This window comes from Desmodus rotundus, chromosome 10 (assembly GCF_022682495.2).
Source record: "Desmodus rotundus isolate HL8 chromosome 10, HLdesRot8A.1, whole genome shotgun sequence".
Lineage (NCBI taxonomy): Eukaryota > Metazoa > Chordata > Mammalia > Chiroptera > Phyllostomidae > Desmodus > Desmodus rotundus.
In genome coordinates, this window is record NC_071396.1 from 1195735 (window position 1) to 1216378 (window position 20644).

The 20644-nt window shown below is 56.8% G+C and overlaps 1 protein-coding gene across 2 annotated transcripts in view; it reads right to left on the reverse strand.

The window, feature by feature from the left end:
- Window positions 1-20644, reverse strand: part of CAMSAP2 (calmodulin regulated spectrin associated protein family member 2) — a 41266-nt gene that overhangs the window by 17553 nt on the left and 3069 nt on the right. The window contains exons 2-5 of one of the 2 annotated variants that reach the window (XM_071219570.1): window positions 14336-14595; window positions 7924-8085; window positions 5720-5803; window positions 2279-2311 (exon numbers count right to left, since the gene is read on the reverse strand). In XM_071219570.1, the coding sequence (XP_071075671.1) occupies window positions 2279-2311; window positions 5720-5803; window positions 7924-8085; window positions 14336-14595 (539 nt within the window). The remainder of the gene's footprint in view (window positions 1-2278; window positions 2312-5719; window positions 5804-7923; window positions 8086-14335; window positions 14596-20644) is intronic. The other variant, XM_053912715.1, reaches the window with a different exon arrangement.

Genomic DNA, 20644 nt, shown 5'->3' on the forward strand with positions numbered 1-20644 from the left:
GGTGGGCAGATATCTCCCTAGCAAGCACGGCGAGAAGAGAGGGCTGCTCACACCGTCCTCCCTCCTGAGGGACCCAGGCGTCCCCTCACCCATGTCACGCACAGCGCAGCACCAAACGGGTTTTGAGGGCTCTGCACCCCACCATCAGCCTGCTCCCCTGCAGGGCACACAATCCCGGACTCTAACGGGGGATCCCCTCCGTGGGCGGTCCTTCCTCGGAAAGGCCCGAGAACCCTGGAGCAGAAAGACCTGCCAGGGCTGTGCACGCTGGGGCAGGGAGGGGCCCCCGGGCCCCCAGGGAGGACCTTGGGCAGCATCGCAGGAGATGCTGGCTCGTCATTTGAGTGGTGAGGCAGCACAAGTAAAGCGTGACGACTGTGACACGGGAACGGCCGCCCCCGCTGCAGCCGCACTGACCAAGGGCAGAGCGGGCACGAGGGTTTCTGCCTCCCACTGAAGAGCACAGCCACCCTGGTCTGTGGAGGACTGTGTGGCGTGACTGGACACAGACTTGTGAGCCAGCTCGCTCTCTAAGCGTAAGGCCTGCCTAGAAGCGTGGGGTTAAGAGACAAGCTCTTGAACCAAATGACCCAGGTTCAAGTCCTGGTTCGGCCACTTATTAGCCTCATATCTCTGCTGCCCCTTCTGTGAAACGGGGATAATAAAGGCACCCACCTTCCTGAGGCCACAAATACCGATCCTGGAGGATCGAACAAGATGCCACAAAGTGCTCTGCAGGCCACCGGGCACACGGCTGGCAACAGCTACAGCCCCCCAGAGACGGGACACCTGACGCGGGGCGTGAGGAAGATGCTCGAGTGTTTCAGCAGCCAAATCTGGGGTTACATGGGTTACTGCTACCTAGTTTTTAAAAATAACTAAAACTAACTTTTTTCTAACTTCATCTGCTTGTCTGTACATTTTATAATTAAAATGTAGTTGTGAAATAAAATACTTTTGTGAGAATAAAAGCAGAAAAATAACGTCCTGAAAGAGAACAGTAACTACTTGGTGAAGCTGCACTCCCTTTAGAGGGTAGGTGACCCCCAGCAAAGCAAACACATTCTCGAGGGAGGCATCCCTCTTCCTGTCCCGCTGGCTGCCCGGGAACAAGGGCCGCGGAGCGCTCTCCCCTGGAAGCCCTGCAGAGGCGCCCGTCCTCGTCGCCCAGGGCTGGCGGACCTCACAGAGGACTGGCACCCAGAAAGACGCCCTGTGCGTGCACTGTGCAGCCTTCCATGGATTACCGCTCGCATGCGGCACTTAGAAGACCACCTCTAGCCGACAGGTAATGGATCAACTCCGGGAAGCGGGGAGCAGGTGCAGGAAGGGAGAGGAAGAAACCAACCCGGAGCCTTGGCCTCCGGTGCCCGTGCTCACGCCTGGTCAGCTCAGGCCGGGGTCTCACCCTCCCATCGAGAAACAGAGTTGTCTCTTCTCGGAAGCCCTCCAAGCTGCCTGCTCGCCCCGCTTCTCAGGTCAGCCGACCCCCCAGGGTCAAGGACATAGAACTGGAGTGTCTTGTCCTACTGTGCTCTGCCGGGCAGCGTCTCTGCACCAGGGACGTGCAAACACATGCATGCAGAGGCATGCAGGCACAGGGATGCGTGTGCAGGGACTCACACGCAGACGTGAGAGCGCAGGGACACTCGAATGCACAGGCATGCACGCACACACACAAGCACGGTGCACACGGCCGCACTGGGCTCCGGCAGCAAATGCTGATGCTCAGCCCGGACGGGCGGAGACGCACGAGTGGCATGCCGATCCCTGGCAGTGATCCAAACACCCCCCACCCGACCGGGCCCTGAAAGACCGCCCCTTCGAGTCAAACGGGGATCGAATGCAGCTGTGCCCAGTACTGTTGGCAAGGGGCAGAGAGTGTCACTTGTTTAGGTGTCCCTACAGTTCAGCCTGGAAAGGAAATGATGCTTTCAAAACCATGATTTTACAATACAAGGAATTTACACATGCAACTCACACCCACTTTCACTAACATTGTTAAAACTAACCAGTCTATGTTCATGCTTTTTTAACCCAGTTACTGATGGTCTGTGACTACCAGCAAAAGAGGCTTCCGGGTCAAATGAGTTTTACAGCTTCTGCCCCAGGCCTCGGCTGGTTTTTTCAGTCTGTCTTACGCAGGAGTGAATGCCTGCAAACCCCGCCTAGGCAGTGACAGACAGGTCCACACGAAATGACCACACCAGCAAGACACGACAGCGCCATGCCACGGTCTCGGGTCGAGAGGGCAGAGGGGGTCACGGGGCACACTTACAGGAACCAGCTTCCAAAACCATTTGGAAGGAGACTTCAGAGGGAGCAGCGGAAACAAAGGGAAAGGGAAAATTCATCAGTTACTTCCAGTTAAGTCAGTCAAATTTCTGACAGCGGAGTTCCACGTTTATAGTTCACACAACATTTTCAAATGCCAGTTAATGTTAGCTCAAAATGCACGTACGTGTAAAAAATAAAAACATGTGGATGGAAATAGATTACAACCCACTGAATAAGAACCCATCAATTCGCACAGGTGATAAAGAGATGACAGATGAGGACAGACTTGCTCATAACAGACTCCTAACCAGTAAATGCAGCAGAAAGGGTGGCGTGAGGAAGCCACCCTTCGCAGTGCCACGGCTACACTGATTCGGGTAGCAGCCGCCAGCAAACACTTAGCCCAGGGGGTGAGGAGCCCTGCTCCGGGGGAGCAGAGCTAATGCAGTCTCTTCAGGCCCAACCCTCTTCGCATAAATTGCTTGGAGAAAAGAACCATGGTACCATCTCTGAATTTTTAAAATGTTCAGTACACCAGGTTCTTCACTGAACTGCACCGAGCTGATCATAACACAAGGACACAGTCCAGACTGGGGTGTTGTGTCACTGGTAAAAGGTGTGCTGGCAACAGGTGTAAGGAAAGAAATTAATTAGCATGGACCACAAAAGTCCACACAAGATACACTGTAATTATAGAACAGAACCTTAGCGGTAGGATTGTAAACAAGTTACCCAATTTAGGCAGGTCAAGTCCTCACAATTACTTACTTCACTGAAATAATAGTAGGAAAAGGAACCCGAGGTGAACCCACGAGTCAAACCAAGTGATGCATCTGAGAACGAGCAGCGCGTGGGAACGAGAGCGTTTGCTCCCCCCGTTTATGAATGTGTGAAACAGACCACGGAGTCGGCTACAACGTTACAGGTTAGAAACCAATGTTTCCCAAAGACAGCTCCGAAGGGCTCGAAGTCCTTGGGATGTCCGCGCACGCCCTGCATAAGAGGTCAGAGGCCCGACCTGGCGTTTGGGGAAGAGACGGACAGGCGTCCCAGCAGGGCCCTGACTGCCCCGGAAGGGGCCGGGACATCTTGAAAGGGGCCCAGGCAGCAGGTCCCCCACAGGGTTGACTCCGGAGCCCTCGTCTCAAAGAGTCTCGGGTGCTGTCTGAAGGAGCGGAGCTGGATCAGCAAGTGGGCGGCGGGGCTCCACTGCTCAGGCACTCTGGTCCAGGAGGACATCTGTGCGGGCGGTGTGAGCTCAGCACAGCGCTGCTGCCCCCGCACCGGGGACGGCGCTCCACTTTGAGACCGACCCTTCACACGAAAAGCAGTTAGAGCCGGCAGGATGTCTTTCTCCAAGAGGAGCTTGTGCCCCCAGCTCCCAGCCCCCACGGAACACCTCCCCCACACTCCTCTGTGAAGAGCAGCAGACGTGGCATCGAGTAACACGTGTCTCTGCTACTCCGAGAAACAAATTCTCGATGGAGTTAGCAGTGTGCACTTAAGAATGCACACCCGCGAATGTATAGCTCTCTCGAAAACCATCCAAATGGCCTGCTGGCTAATCCCCAAATGTGCCCCGCAACCCCACCACACACCCACACTCACGTGACCCTGTGGCCTAGTGCCCTCCTTTGCGAATAGCACCGTGAGACCTGCCGGGCGGCGCGCGAGCCCACGCCCGAGGGAAGGGCTGCCAGGTGCTCGTGCACCCCCGGGGCGGTTGGAGACCTGCCAGGAGTCCGTGTGGGCGTCACGGTGCCAGCCCAGCACCTGCATGAGCCTCTCCTCTCGGTGCTGGACGTTTCCGAACACAGTGGGAACGGAAACTCTGAGAATCACTCTAGTCACAGAATTTAGGAGCCACTTAATCCAATCTTTTAATTTTCACAGAAAAGAACGTGAGGCCCAGAGAGGCCCAGCGCCTCATGCAGGCCGGGAAGCTCAGCAGCGGTGGAGCCAGTCTGCCCGTCAGCCCAGGGCTCAGCTCACTGGTGCAGACGCTTTCGGAGAACGAACGGTGGACTTCACGCCGCCGGCTGCAACCTTGAGAGATCTTTAAAGCAGGGTTGCCCGATTCGGCAAACAGAAAATAAAAGATACTCAAGAAACGTATACCACAAAATTATTTGTTGTTGATCTGAAATTCAAACTTAACTGGGCCTCCTACTTCAGAATCAAAAGGAGTATCAGAAGCAAAAAGAGTAATTTGAAAAAAACAGAGAAAACCACGTTAGTAGGCTATTGGGATTTTCCTCAACGAGACGCCTCTCACCACTCCCATCTCTGAGGACGCCGCGTAAGCCCCCTCAGAAACACGCCACCCGAGGGTCTCCCTGGTGTGGGACCCAGATGACATTTTGTTCCGTCGGGCCCTTAGCTCACACAATGTGTGTGCCACACTGTGCACGTGGCAGCGCCCGGGGAAAAGCACTAGTGACAACTCAGGGTGATGCCTTCCTGGCCCCATTGCTGGTTAGAGCCAGGAGAAAACTGGGGGGCAGGGCTGCTCCCATCTCCAAGGCACAGGTCCACCCACCAGGGATGGGAGGGAGGGGCTCACGAGGAAGGCCTGAGGAAGCGAGAGAGAGGAAGGGGCAGCCCTGAAGGTGGGAATAGAGAGGTGAAGTCGGGGTGATGGGAAAGGCGATGTCCACCCTGATTTAACTTCCAGGGAAAGGCCGTCGAGACCGCACAGGATTCCCTGGAGCGAGTCCGTAAGCTAAGCCAGGAGCATCGCCGTGATGCCCAAACACCCGGTTCAGATCCAGCGTCCGGCGGCCTTCCCTCCCCCTACTGCCTCCCCTCCCCCTCCGCAGCGGCACCAAGTACCGCGTGATAGTGCAGAGGCTAAAGCCGGTCCAGGTGCAAAATAGTCTCTGAACAGTTACAGTTTCTTATACCTCAATTCCAATGCCACACACGTGTTTAAAGGGCTCTCATCGCAACGCAGTTTAAAAGACGGAAAGATACGCTGTATCACAGAAAGTGCTTTTGGTCTCAGCACGCGACAGACACAGACTCCCAGTGCAGAGTTCTAACGCCGGTGCGCTCTTTCTGAAGACTGAACCCGTGTCAGCGCCTCCCCGCTCCCCGAAGGACAATCACGTGGACCACTGACAGCTCCCGGAACGTGATTTTGAGAGCTGGTCTTACTACACATCATTATAAGGCTGTTTTCTTGTTGTTTCCTACATTTTACCAAAAAAACCCTCAGAAAATGAGCTCCAGCCATTAACAATTTTTCCTAACGCCATCGTCCAGTTCAATTTCATTTGCACTTCTTACCCGGTCCTGACGGCCGGGCTCTCTAGGGTGAAGATGACACCACCAGAAGCAGGCTGAAGGAACGCCGCCCAGCCCCGCCCCGTCCCGTCCAGTCCCGTCCCGCCCCGGGAGCAGCAGCACCCCGGCCGCACCGCCTCTCCTCTGAAACACCTACCTTCTGTCCTCCTGGCGCTTCGGCAGGGACGTGCTCTCTCAGTTTCTGTTCTTGTTCTATTATGTCTTTCAAATGTTCATTTACCTTAAAACACAAAAGCATTAATTTCAATTTACATTCATATATAGTAATAAAATAACACGCGCCTTAAAATGGCAGTGGCCAGATTTCTGATGCCAAGTATCACCACCACTTAAACGAAGAACGTTTCACTCCCCGGCCAGAGAAAGAGTATTTTACGGGGGCTACATCTGACGACCTAGAATCAACTCATTGACGCATTAAACGAGCCGACATCTCCTCCGTGTCAGAGAGGCCGGAGTGCCGGAGGAGAGGAAGGCGCTCGGTCACTGGCTTTCGTGCTGCAGAACTGGTCTAGTAAAACCTGTGGGTCTCTTTCAGGACGGGGGCGAAAGTTCACGGGGTCAGGTCTTCAGCTGCGACTCCGAGCGCCGGACCGCAGGGGGTTTTAGCGTGTGGACGGAGGGAAATCCACAGCTGAAGTGCACGGAGCGTGTCTGCGCACGGAGCTTTTTGGGGTCAACTTACTTCCTAGCAGATTGTTCAAATGGCCCCAAATCCAAACAGGTTAAGACACACTCTGTCTGGTGCGTAAAGTATTTATTGAGAACATTTAGACGATTTTGGATTTTGCGTTAATGATTTTAAAGTCACTGTGGTAATAACACAAGTTCAAATTAATTAATAATGGCACTCTAGAAAACATTAATGCGTTATCATCCACTATAACTTAAATCAACAGCTTTCTAAACTCTCCTGTTGCCTCAGACTCGGTTCCGTGGTCACAGAAATGGAGACTTTTCACTGACGGTAACCTCACTAATGACAGCAAGGGTCTGCTCCACGCACACTACCTGAGGCCCTCTCGGGGCTTGGCCGTCACCAGAGGGGTTTGTCTGTGAGGCTGCAGCACCCAAGGTCTCCGAGCTCGCCCCCTGCTGGTGGAAAATACTCCAAGACGGTTCGATTAGCAAAGACGAGGGTCTGTCTTAAAACCTCCACTTGTGAGCTGTGACCTTCGTGACTTCTCGATACCCGTGAGTCTCAGTTGCTAGTGTGAACAGAACCTACTTTGTAAAGTGGTCTGTTTGGGAGACGCGGTCCCCATGGGTCCCAAGTGTGGACAGGACTGAGGGGCCGGGTCTGTGCCGGTGTGTGAGCTGATGCGGGATTTCCCCAGCCCGTAGACGCCCCGGGAGCTGGGTGGCAGGTCCTCCCACCGTCAGATCACGGGTGACCTGGCAGCACCGAGACGGCGCGAGTGGGTGGGTGGGTGGCGGAGGCAGTGAAGGCGCGCTGTCCGAGCAGCTGGGCCTGTGCTTGTCACTGCACCGCAGGGGCTGAGAGTGCGAGAGACAGAGAGACGATGTACTCGCTGTCCCAAGCAGAGCACACGGCACACGCACAGACCCACACACAGAGGCCACCGCCATCGACCACAAACAGTGTGTCCCCAGATGACGGCGGGGGGCGCGGCGCCTGTGAGGCTTTAACAGATCCTCCTCGACATCCGTCCAACTGGCGCGCTGGCATGAGCCACCCCAAACCAGCGTTCAGGCCGTAGGAGACTCTTACGTGGTGATTACTCGTCCACCCGGCAACATGGGGACCACGAGACCACACGGCATGGCTGTCGTGTCCTTAAGCTGCCTGGGCGCCCAAAACAGGTCAGTGAAGTGACTCTGTGACCCTCAACCCAGCTCCCGAACACCGCTGGGAGCTCTGCCCCTCACCACTGAACCAGGACGCTCCTGCGTGGCTCAGGCCCCTCACGTGGGCCTGAGAGCAGGGGACCAGAGAGCAACACAGCAGGAGCGGCTCCAGCAGCGCCAATCAGTTGAAGAGTGGCTTCCCACAGTGACGTCAATTTTTTAAGTAGCCATTCATCGTAAATCAGATGCTCACTTTTATTTAATTTTTCTCATTTTAAGATGCAAACGGTAAGTGTGCCCTTGGCCTAGTGTAAGTCTGAAGCCAGTCGATGTCTCCCTGACTCCCGAGCAGCACAAAACGCCAGGGAGGCTTTCGCTCAGACCGCCCCCGCCCTGGCCTCTCCTGGGCCCCTTCCACAGAGCCTGAGAAGTGGACGCGCCGAGGGCTCAGGAGAGCACTTGCCCCTGCGCACCAGGCCCTTTGCCGTCCCCGCCCCAGGGTCTTCCCGCTCCAGCACAGGCGCCCCCTACCTTATTCATCCAGTACGTGACAGCGTCCTCGATGTCATAGGGCAGGTCGGTGGCCTGGAAAAAGGCGGAGTACTTCTGGGCGCACGCAACGACCTTCTCGACGCTGACCATCTCCACGGCGTAGGCCATCATCAGGGTGTCGACCATCGCCAAGTGGGCGCTCTGCAACGGGGAGCAAGGGCAGAGCGTCAGCCGCGGGGCTCTGCCGTGTCTGCGTGTGCGCCGAACCACCAGGAACGCCCCCCAAACCGCCGCAGCAGGACATGGAGACGTCGGGAGACGGGGCTCCGCACGACAGCGCAAACGGTGCTTGCTCAGTGAGCCGCGCCCACGTAACTTGGGGCTCAGCCACTTCCTGGGGATGTGTTTGGGAGGCTCATCTGTACCCAAGGACGCTCCTGGTCCGGTTTCTCCTACTTGGGGCAAGGCCGTAACCGTGAAGGAGCAGCGTGATCCACACCCTGCAGCGCCATCTCGCTCTGCTCTCGGCTCACGGGTCTCAGTCCCGCAGACCTCAGCGGCCTCTTCCCCCAAACTGTCTGTCACCGCCCCCCCCATCACACTCCTCCCACAGGTCCTCCTGCCTCCAGCCCCCGCCCTGCTCATGCACGCAGGACGCCGGCCTTTCCTTGGGCCTTTTGCGGTTGGTTTACAGTTTGCAGTGCGTGAGTGGTAGGTACACAGCAGCTCCCAACTGGGCCGACGTCAGGGAGTCTGTGCGGAAGGAAGGGCTGCAGGTCTGGACGTGTCCCCACGGAAAGCTCAGCGCACGCCAGGCAGGGGCACTCGCAGTGCCCATCTCCCTGGCACCACTAATGACACCCAAGCTGGGACGACGCACGGTGACCAGGCGCGCCCACTCGAGTGACGCCCGCACAGAGCTGATCGGTAGCAGGGGAGCTTAACCTTAGGGGTCGCTCAGGCCTCCCCGCTCCATCTCCTTGGCCCGTCGCGTGTGGGCGCCGCTCACCTCGGGCTGGTGCGGACCGCCGAGCCGAGTCAGAGCTGTGTGTCTAGAAGCTAAGCTCTCCCGGACACCCACGGGCGGGTCAGCTTCGGGCGCTTCGCAGTCAGTGTGTGGCCGCGGGATTAGCCTACAGAGCAGTGAGCCGTCTGGAGGTCCCGTCCAACGTCACGGGGACTGTCACACTGCATCAGTGCAGACTGAGGGGACCGCACCAGCATGTGCCCAGGGCGCTGCCTCCGGGGACCGGCGCTGACAGCGGAGCTGCCCTAGAGCTGTCAGGGACTCGAAAGCAGGGAGAGCAGCGCCACCGAGGATGCCGCCCAGATGTGAGAACCCAACGTGTGTGCCCAGCATGCCAGCAGTGGTAGCCTGGGCGGGACTGACCGCGGGGACCCTCCAGGGCGGTCGCCCACTCCCCGCACACTCCCGAGCGAGTCTGCACATCATAGCTCTGCAGGCAGACGCACTGCTGGGCCAAGACCTGGGCCTCGACCCTCCGCAGCTGCGCGTCATGTCGGACACCCCGAGCCTCGCCCTGTCAGTGAAGTCCTCCCGCCGGGGTGGCTGCAAACTGTGCCAGACAGGACTGGCTGCGCCCGGAGAGACACTGGCCACGTGAGGTCAGCTGTCCCCAAGCACCATCCCCGAGAAAGGACGGCGGGAGGGAGGGCCTGATGTCGCCCTGGTATCATGGGAGGCCGCCACCCAGGTCTCCGGGAACTTCGAAGACCACTGGGAGTTGAAGAAGAGCCAGAAAAGTGTCACGAGAAACTCAGCACAGTAAGGAGTGTGACTGTGTCCCCCAACCTAGCGAGTGACGAGCAGCTGCCCACATCCTTCCAGACACAGTCCGTGGCACCAAGCCAACCTGGCCAGCCTCCTGGCCCCCACGGGTGCTGGCCCAGCCCAGAGAGCGAGAGCTGCCGGGGAGAAAGAGCCATGGGTCTGGGGGGCGCCTCACCAGCGCCGGGCAGGGAAGCACAGGCTCCCGGAAGGGGGTCGGAATGGAGGGCCCGGGCCCGCACACCACCCTGGTGCACAGCTCTGCAGAGACGCCCTGGCCCACAGCGAGAGCACCAGGCCCCGGCTCATGTGCGGAGAGGCTGGGCGCTCAACACACGCGTGCTCGCTCGGGGGCGGCTCCGAGTGACTTCTCTCCCCAGACAGATGCAACTGTGAACGGAACCCTCGCGCCACCTCTGCCGCCTGCACCCCCACAGCATCCTCCACTGCCCACCCAGCAAACTCCTTCCGCCCCTGCGCCCCTCGCCTGCTGCCTCTGCACCCCGAGCCCCACATGTGGTCACGGGGCCGCTTCTGTAACTGGAGACAGCAAGACCCCGAAGGACAGACTCCTGCAGTCGCCTGGTGGCAAGTGCCAGGGCAGAGCGGCAGATCCCTACACAAAGCGGGCACAGGGGCCGGCTGCCGTCAGCACCGTCGCCGACAGGAAGGGTCTGTGTGGCCAGCTGGCCACCTGAGCACGGCCACGAGGTCCCGCCGTCAGAGAACAGGCTCGGAGCTCTAACACGCCGTCCCAGATAAACTCGGCTGTAAGACGTCAGAACGCAGGGTGAGTGCTCGCCTCTCCCCCTCGCAGGAGTGCGCCCGCACCTTAGCGTCCCCGTCACCTCTGCCCCTCTCTGCCTGGGCACCAAGGCCCTTCTTCTGCCTCCCTCCCTCGTTTCTCAAGCCTGCAGGGCCCAGCTGGCTCCTTTCTCCTGGGACTTGCTAAGTAGACTTTCTCTGACAGTTAACACTAAAAATAACGGGAACTTGCACCTGAGCTGTATGTAACACGTTACCTGGAAGTAATGGAACCCAAACCAGGCAGCCGATCAATGGGAAACCAAAACCGACGTCCGGCATGTGGGGAAAACCCTTGACAGCAGCTCCGGTGGTTTCAAGTGAACTACAGCTCTTCACAGACGACCTTCGCTCTAAGTTGCCAGGCACTACTACTACCCACGGGCGACTAGAAGTTAAACCTCCACACGCACCCTGGCCACGGCACGTTTCTACGGCCCTTCTACTCCCAAGTGCAGCTGTTCGTCTTCTTGAGGGAAGGACCTGCCGCACGGGACCGTCATGCTGGGAGTGAGGGGGCAGGAAGGACAGGGGTGCGTCCCTGAGGGCAGCACCCCTGCTCTCAGCACTGCAGGCCCCCGCCACGGGGACAGAACCAGGGCCACGTGGCTCATTCTCACACGTCAGGAGAGAAGCTCCCACACACCCGCCACGACCCTGTCGCGACGCTGCTCCCGCCTGCCAGTGGTCCCCGACTCGGGGGCCACAGCCGCTCCCCAGGACAGGGCGGAGCAGGACCTTCCAGACGGGCTAGGACGGGAAACTCTTTGAAAAGCAGCACATCGCCAGGAAGTCCAGCCAGCAGGGCGTTTCCGGGCCCCGCCTGCCCCTCCTCCCTTCCATCTCCCCGCCTCCTGCTTCTGTTCCTACCGCCCAGGGGTCAGGGCCGTGGGGCCGACAGCTACCGCAGAGCAGGGCTGGGCCCTGCCGCCGTGACTCGGTGGGCCTGCTGCCCACCACGTCCTCAATGCCTCGGCCTCCTCGTCCGTAGCACAGGGGCCGCACGCATCCCCACTAGGGCTGCACGAGAATGAGGGACGTGGGAAGGGGCATGGGGAGTGGTCAGCACACAGTGAGCTGCACCAGAAGGGCCACAGACAAGCGGGTGTGTGGACAGACGCAGAGCAGGAAGACCTGAGGACGCACACACAGCCGTGACCTGCATGCAGCCCACGGTGCACCATTCACAGAGCATCTCAGTGCTTTGCGATGCTTTGTTTCACGTGGGCAGGAAAAACAGGCCACCTCCACCACCAGCACCCAGGCAGAACAGCACAAACACCGGCTCCATTACCCCAGGCCCACAGAAAAGTTTAATGTCCTTCACCTGGGCTCACAGCCGCTTCACTCTCCAGCCCCACCTGGCTTTGGGCCTCCACGTCTCTCACGTGAGCCGCCACGTCTCCCACCTGGGCCTCCATGTCTTGCATGTGAGCCCCCACGCCTCCCACCTGGGCCCCCAGGCCTCCCACGTGAGCCCCCACGTCTCCCACCTGGGCCCCCTCATCTCCCACCTGGGCCCCCACGTCTCCCACCTGGGCCCCCTCATCTCCCACCTGGGCCCCCACGTCTCCCACGTGAGCCCCCACGTCTCCCACGTGAGCCCCCACATCTCCCATGTGAGCCGCTGTACTATGAACACTGCCCATAACATGTCACCCTCTTCCAGGTGAAACGGTTTCCACCCTCACCCACCTCCTGAGGTCCCCCTGGTCTTCCACCCCAAGACGGGTCCTCCCTAGCAGAAACTGTCACTCCCACCTCTCTGCTCCCAGAGCTGACGGCCAAAGTGTGTATTCAGAGTGAGTACTTCCTGCCAGTCAATTCGTGTCTTCCCGTCTCCTCCCCACTGCGCTCCAAGCTCACCATCATCCCAGCGGAGGTGTCACTGTCAGCTGAGCACACAGGCCACGCAACACGGAGAAATGAAACACCTCTTAACAAAGAGGAGCACCCTCTGGAAGGCCAACACAGTCCCTCATCTTCCTGGGTGTTGATCACAGCTTCACCGGCCCCCCGTGCCTGGCGGTGCACCGACTCTCTGGCTTGGAGTTTCCAGACATCTACGAACATCACCGGGACCACACCGAGAACGTTTAACGACCCACCCATTAAGTAAACAGAATGTTCCATCTCTTCGGTGCTCAGTAAAAGAAAGCACTTCAAAGTTGATGGTTTACACAGTAATGACTATTTAAAAATATTTGATTAAATAATAAATATTAGTTCATAAGTCACGTCTGAAGTCTCAATCTCATTTCATATCACACACGCTACGTACCCACACATTTACTTAAACAACTGAGTTATATAAACATCAACTCTCACTTCCTATAGTGGCAAAAGTTGTTTATGGCTTTAAGTTCACGAAACACAGTTTTCACTAGTACTCCAAGGCATTTTTTCACACAGGTCTTAGAAAAACAGTAATTCTATCAATCAGCGTCACAGCAATCGGAAAGCTTTAAGTCAAATTGTGACGAGAACTGAGAGTATACAATTAAAACAAGCTCAGCAAATGTGAGGCTGCAAAGGGTCAGACCCTGCGGTCGCCCACAGTAGCGGCCAGAGCCGGAGAGCCCGGGCTCCACTGGCTCCTGCCATCGGGCTGGAACGCACCCCAGCTGTCGGCAGCCCAGTGACGTGTGAGAAACCAGACCGATGCCGTGAGCAGTCTGCAGGGGCCTCCCGCACACCGATGCGCGGGGACCCGGCGCAGGAGGTGAGTCGCAGGTGTGCCGTGCCCATTGAGGGGTCGCTGGCTTATCCGACGTGCGTCTCTCGGTATCTGAACAAGCAGCACCTCTGCAGTCCCTGAGTCACCTGGGAGCGCCGACAGTGCGGATATTCTGGGGAGGGGACCGAGAGCCACTGCCGTCCCTGGTGCCGGCCAGCTGCCTGCACATTGGCGGGCCTGCAAACCGTGTCCCCAGCGATCAGAGGGAGAGCACAGGCAAAGCCGGAGCCATCACTGCAAGCTACCTGCTCACAGACAGTCTTACTCACCCTTAACAATTCCACTACAAGTCTGTAACTAAGTCATCAGCTAAATTTTTCTTGAGACATCAGTCTCCATTCCTTGCAATAAAATGGGTTGTTCAACAGAAGAAAAACAGGCCCTGGTTGGTGTGGCTCAGTGGGTTGAGCACTGGCCTGCGAACCAAAGGGTCACCAGTTCAATTCCCAGTCAGGGCACATGCCTGGGTTGCGGGCCAGGTCCCCAGAAGGGGGCATGCAAGAAGCAACCACACACTGATGTTTTTCTCCCTTTCTTTCTCTCTCCCTTCTCCTTTCTGAAAATAAATGGATGAAATCTTTTTTTAAAAAAGAAGAAAAACAGGCAGCAAGCAAAGTAGGTCATCACCTCATTAAGGGCTAGGCTGGGGGGACCGATGTTGTCCGCCCTTCTGTGGGTTCCGAGTCTCCCAGGTCTCCTGGCGTGTTCTTCCACGCACACACCTGCCTCCACGTAAGGCAGTCTCGTAGGGGAGTGGGGCTTCACCAAAAGTGCAGACCCTCGTCCTTGTCCTTCCCAACACCGCTTTGAGGACGCCCAGCGCTCTGAAAACCGACGCCACAGGAGGGCGGGAGCCTGGGCGGCCAGCGGCGCACCTACGCATGGGCTGTGCCTCCAGGGGCGGTCCTGTGAGGCCGCTGCCTGCGTGTCCCTGGGCAGCGCCAAGTCCTTCGCCGTGAGTGTTCCGCAGGGGGGCGCCTGCTCACTGAAGACACTAACACCTGCCGTGCAGAAACTCACCAGAAACTCACCAGCGGGCCGCTCGAGCACGTGCGTGAGGCTGCACAACTCATGCCCCAAGGCACACCCTGCAGACCCAGGGACCCCGGGGTGGGACTCACCATCTGGATGGGCTTCTCCTGGAGGTCTCGCTCCGTCACCAGCCGCTCCTGGTCGGTGACGTAGAGGCCCTTCTGCGCCAGCGCCTGGATCACCGCGTCGTGGCCCAGGAGCGGTTTCGCAGCATCGCTCTTGAGAATGAGGCTGCCAGCCCGGCAGTACAGCTCAGCCGACAGGAGCAGATGGACCACGGGCGGCTTGACGTGCTCCTGGTCGTACTGGTCCGTGTAGAAGGGCTCACGCAGGTCCTCCGGCACGTTCTCTGCAGAGCGAGAAGGAGAAGCTCTTACAGACTCTTCACAAAAGAGACACAGTGACCTCGGTAGTTATTGTACACGCTGCAGAAGTTAAGACTCTCAAAATAACAGCAGTCCTTTCACTGAGAAGATGGTTCACGAGAGTGTGGCAGGTCATCTGAAATGAGGGCCTCCTTGACAGAAGACACCGCCTGAGTGCGCTCTAAGAGGGGCCACGGGGAGACTGGGAGAGCCCGGTGGCTCTGGGGCCACCACCCACATGCACACTCGGGTACTCAGAGTGGGCAAGAGGACGCTGACAGATGTCAGTGACGCGCCTCCCATCCAGGCAGTCAACCAGGAGATGCAGTGTGACAGGTATTTCAAGAGACAGCTGGCCTGGCCACCTCTGAGTGCAAAGTTCCTTGCCCAAGAACTCCCCCTAAATTCCCTTGCCCCACACCCCTCGGCATCTGCACCTTCCAGGGGCCATGCCCCACCCTGCCCGACCCGACCCACTCAATGGAGATGCAGAAATCACACCTGGAACCTGACAGGGAGCCCAAATGCCCCTCCCCTCCCAAGAGCCCCCTTTCCAGTGGCAAGGCTCCCCAGGCCACTTCCAAATCCACCTCAGGGGCTACCTTTTCACCTGCTGGCAGCAAGACCATCAAACAAGCAAGACACGCCTAGCACCGCCACCGTTTTCTCAGCTTTTCTACCCTTCCCCCACTCCCAACCAGGGCACCATGCTGTCCATCAAAGCCAGGACAAGACTCAGGTCTGTCCCCACAAGGAAGGGTGGGCCTGGGTTCGAGGGGCAGGGAGCCGCACTCAGCCTGCCTCCTTCTGGAGTGCGAGGTCCAGACAGCCACCCCGAATCACTGGCTGCAGAATCTCCTGAACAGGCAGCTTTGACGGAAGACCAGTGACGTGCAGTGCTGATCGAGGCCAGCATTTCAAAACAAGCACGCACAAAGAATTAATAAAGTCTTCAGCAATTTTCACCTTAAAGTTTTGTGAAACCTATCGCTCAGAACAAGCTGTTATCAAACGGCGTTACAGTACGTATCGCGTGTATCGCTCAGAACAAGCTGCTACCAAACAGTGTTACAGTACGTATTGCGCATTCGTTCTCCGTGCCACCAGCATGGTTCTGGGGATTCGAAGACTGAGAAACAACCCCTGTCCTCAAGGGGCCGATGACCTGCAAAAGCTGAGGAGGACAGGTAAAGCCCAGCCACTCAGAAACTGGAGGCAACACGAAGCAATACACGATTAAGCAGCCAATGAAGAAAACGAGCCATTAGGTCCTCGGAGTTCAGACAGAGAAACAGCAACAGCGGCCTCACATGACTCATCTCAGAGCAGCAGAATAGGGAGAACAGGCAGAATTTGATTCACCAGGAAAAAAGGCTTTCTCCACAGAAGGGGGAGGGGAGGGAGACACCCAACTGCAGGGCGAGAGTGAGAAAGGGCCCGTGTGGGGCCGCGATAGGCGAGGCTGGGAGGAGAGGCTGGGGCTCCAACTCAAACGGGAGGCCTTCACACGGCAGCTGACAAGGAACTGCTGACCGTCACAAAGGACAGAGTGACACATGAAGAGTGGCATCTAGGGATGTCACTCTGGTACTCGGTAGTGGCAGTGGTGACAACCAGAGCCAGAGGAGGGAAGGGAGGTGGAAGGCGTGGAGCAGTGAGATGGCAGCAGAGGTGTCCGAGTGGAAGGAGCCACGCGGCAGAGCCGGGGGGCCGGGCAAGACTCCGGAAAGAGGTCGAGAGGAGACTCAGCGATCTGGGACCTCGGAGGCATCTAAAAATACCACCCTCGTTTAATACCCGAACACACTCTCCTTCCACCACGGCCGCATCAAGCAGCCGTGAGCAGGCCTGAGCCTCACAGCCACCGCAGCAACAAGCGCAGGCTCAGCCGTGAGCCACAGAGCTCAGTGCGGGGCTCACTTCCATGCTCATCAGTCTCCCGGGAACCACGCTAAAAGGGAACTTATTTGATGTTAAGACAGTTATTATAAAATGTCTGCTAACGGGTTTTTATTTCCTGGTGTCTGACACGCGCCGAGCACGGCAAAGGCTTGCCCACTGTCAGGATGAGACCTTCTGTGTCCTGCCTGCGCCCCCACCGAACACCGAGGCCCTGCTTTTGCGCCCGCTCCCTGGCCTATCAGACCCCACGCTGATAACTGTGAGGAAGGTGCCGACTCTCGCCAAGGCCCCTCTCTGCCAGACACTTCCCCAAACTCACATCCAGTCTTCCCGTTCTGCCCCACAGATGAGGAACCCGAGAAAGGCCACTCACTGCCCAAGGGCACGCAGCTGGCAAATGCAGAGCCCTGGCTCTAAACCGCCCTGCTAAACACACCCAGAAATGACAAGGGTTCAGCAAGGCCACAGGGCTAGGAGGGCGGAGACAGATGCTCAGCCCCCCCTTTATCATGGAAGACTCACATGCCCAGGTTTACTAAAGTGGAGCTTCAGAAAGACCCCAGTGCAAGGAAGGTGTCAGGAGGGTGACAGACAGATTTTCCAGCCCCCGAAGAGTGCGAAACTGCATGGTGGATATTACAAAATAGGTCACTTTTAAAGGCAAGCCTTTGCTTAAGAGAGGACTCCAAAAAATGTCCACCATGTCCACCAACAGTGTGAGACCGTCATTTTGTAAGAAGCAGTTTGGACTTGCATCACATTTTGAAACAAATGGACCGAAACGGGGCATCAGAAGATAAACAGGCAAAATCAAAGATAAGAGGTTTCGCCCTCTCCCTAATCTCCAGAGCACCAAAGATAAGAAATCACTACTTGGGGAGCAGGGTGTGGAACGCCACTCCCAGGGGTTCCTGGGCACCAGGCCCTCTGCAGGAGTCACCCTGACTGTGTCATCGTGAACCCCGACGAGTCGCAGGTCTGACACCTGCCACCACCTGAAAGGCCTGGGCCGCAGGCCGAGGGTGGGGACCGGGCTGCTCAGGGCCCTTTTCTGTGAGGCAGGTTCCCCCCACCCCCACTCCCACCCCCGTTTGTGCCCACCGTCATTGCTACAGGTGCTGCGATTGTGCCCGTGGGGCCGAACCTTTGGTCGGTTAACACGCATTCGCTCCAGAGAGGCAGTGTGATAAAGCGGGACAGCCAGGCCCCTGGATTTAAAGGGGGGTTTCCACTTGCCCCTTACTTGATGTGGGGTCTGAGGGCCATGATTAACTTCTCTGGGTTCCCACATGCCCGATTCCACAGATGGGCCTACGCTGCCGCCCTCGCCTTCCCAGCCTGCCGCCTTCCCCTGCCCCTGTGGTCCCGACGCTGTGTCTTTCTGGGGCCACAATATGCCGAGTTCTCGCCCTGTGCTCCGCACGCACACCGGCTGTTCCGTCTGCCTCTCACACCCCCCCTTGGCCCTCACAAGGTCGGCCTCTCCAGTCGGACCTCAGTTACTTGTCACCTTCTCAGACCACCTCCCTGACCACCCAGTCAGCCACCCTGCTTTAGTTCACGGGGGATGTGTGGGTGCACCCTTCTGCCCCCTCCCGCTAGAACGGAACCTCGAGGAGGGCAGGACTCTTCTCCGCCCAGTGCCCCCGCACCCAGAACAGTGCCCAGACCCGGCAGGCACTCGACACCCACCTCGGGAAGATGAAACTCCCGAAACACACAGCCTGGCCTTCCTCCCCCACTTGTCAGAGGCCCAACACTGCGGGGCTCACCCCCACACCTCGCACAGCCCCACGAGCCCCCAGTGCCTCTCAGGAGCTCCCGTTCCCCAGCAGCCACCGGCCCATCACCTCTTCACCCGGAGGGTCCCGAGAAACCCCAGCTCTGAAGTGGAAGCCTGTCTCGGTGATGGAGGGAGACATAGGCAGGGAGGGGCATGGACCTGGACGGCCTCTGTGGGGGACGGAAATGGGAAGTGTCAGCAGGGGCACCTGTAGCTGTGTGTTAGTTGCAGAGAGACCTGGGTCCGCCGGCCAGCCCCCCCCTCCCCCGCCCCCTGAGCTCGGCATGGCCCACTGGGTCTCTGGTGCCCTTCCCACGAACAGGAACCAAGCTCCCTCAAGAAATGACAGTTGCCAGGGCTGGAGCAGAAGTACAGATGAGCCACGAATATGCGTGTAACTCCCTTCCCAACTCTGCCACCTTTCCCTCGGGCTCCCCCAAAAGCGATCTACGAGTTCCCCCCCTGGAGCCTAAATGGCTTCTCTCCTTCTCTGGTCTCGTCTGTTTCCAATGTCAATGACACCGCACACAGAAAAGATTCCAAAGTGCTGTTTCTAGCCTCCACTTCTCCATCATAATCCACACCTACATTTATACCTAATGACTTCGTTGGATTTCTCAGACATCTGGCCAACACATCAAGTTCAAGGTTTCCAAACACAAAGGTGACTTGCCATTCCAACTTGCCGCGTTCTCTCTCTCCGCCAATGGCATCACGACTCATTCTCCCAGTCACTAAGTCTCAAGAGCTCAGGTGACCTCATCCTCGTACACAGCCTTCAACTCAAACCACTGCCCGTGCACCCTGGTGCAGTCATTGAAAAGTACTAGGATCATCTCTAGGACCTAATGCCTTTCTCCCATGAACTTGACTTCTACCCACATAGGGTGCGATCAAGAGCCCAGAATGAAGGCAGGTCCCTGGGTTCGCATCCCGGCTCCACAAGCTGGATGGCTTTGGATGAGTTCCTAACCCTCTGGGCCGCAGGCTCCTCGTTGGTAAAACAGAGCAGTGAACGGTTTCCAGCTTTTAAGCTGTGGCAGGATTCGAGCGGGAGGAGGAGACCCGTAGGAGCCAACTTGGTGAGTGTCAGTGCTCAGCAACTGTGAGCCCTGCTCCCTCCTCCCCGCCCACCTCCAGCTCTCAGAACAGCCCTCACACGTGCGCGAGCGAGCGTGTACGCGAGCGTGTGCACGGGCGTCAGATCTCAGGAGGGTCGGGGCTACAGCACGTGTCGGGACACACACAGAGATGCATCGCGGTGTGTTTATAAGAGCAAATGACTTCACGCAACATTACACGAAAGGGTACGAAAGGGAGAACACTACTGGATAGAGCTGAAATGGTAAACTGACGTGCAGAAGCGGGCTTTACAGCCCATGCTAAGACCTCTACATTCCAGAACTAGTAACCCCTGACCGGTGTGGCTCAGTGGGCTGGGCGTCATCCTGTAAAGAGAAAGAAAGGTTGCTGGTTCGATTCCCCATCAGGACACATGTCTGGGTTGCAGGTTCAGTCCCTGGTTGGGGCGCAGCGTGTGCGAGAAGCAAACAATTGATGTTTCTTTCCCACATCAAGGTTTCTCTCCCTCTCTTCCCCTCTCTCTAATAAACAAATAAATACTTAATAAAAAAAAAAAACAATTGGGAAGGAATAAGTGTCATTAGAGGCTCTGTACCCAGCATTTTCTCCCAAGGATTTAAGGGGGCAGAACATTTAAAGCGTACGGGGTAACGCCACTGCTTAAATGGGTTCAGCTGGTCAGTAGAGAAAGCAGTTTACCTTCTTCCTCTTTGGCACTTTCCTTAAATTAGAGTCTTTATTAGTCAAAATGCATCTAAACAAACTATTCTTGATTTGATCAAAACTGAATCTGCATTCTTCCACAAAATAAACTATTAAGATCTTGGCTATTTAGAATGTTTTTAGAGTAAAGACAAGAATATGATTCAAAGCTTCTGACATAAGACTTCAAATTAAGTACACGCTCCATCTGCTTTCTAGGTACTACAAACTTACGCTTTATTTATTTTTTATGGCTCAATAACTGCATTCTATGTCCACATGTATTTCTAGCTATCATTTCAAATGGCTTCTTCAATATATCGTTCTAAAATTGACTACTTTAAAACATGGCAACAGTTAGAAAGTTCATCATGGAAAAAACACTAAATCCATGCCTAAAGACTATCGCATCGTTAAAGAAGTGGTTTTGGTAAATCAGAACAAAGTGGGGCTAATTTTTTAATGATTACCATTACCTATTACTATTACCATTACCATTACTATCTACTATTACTTATTACTGTTACCATGTTCTCTATTCACACTTGCTGCCTAACAGTATT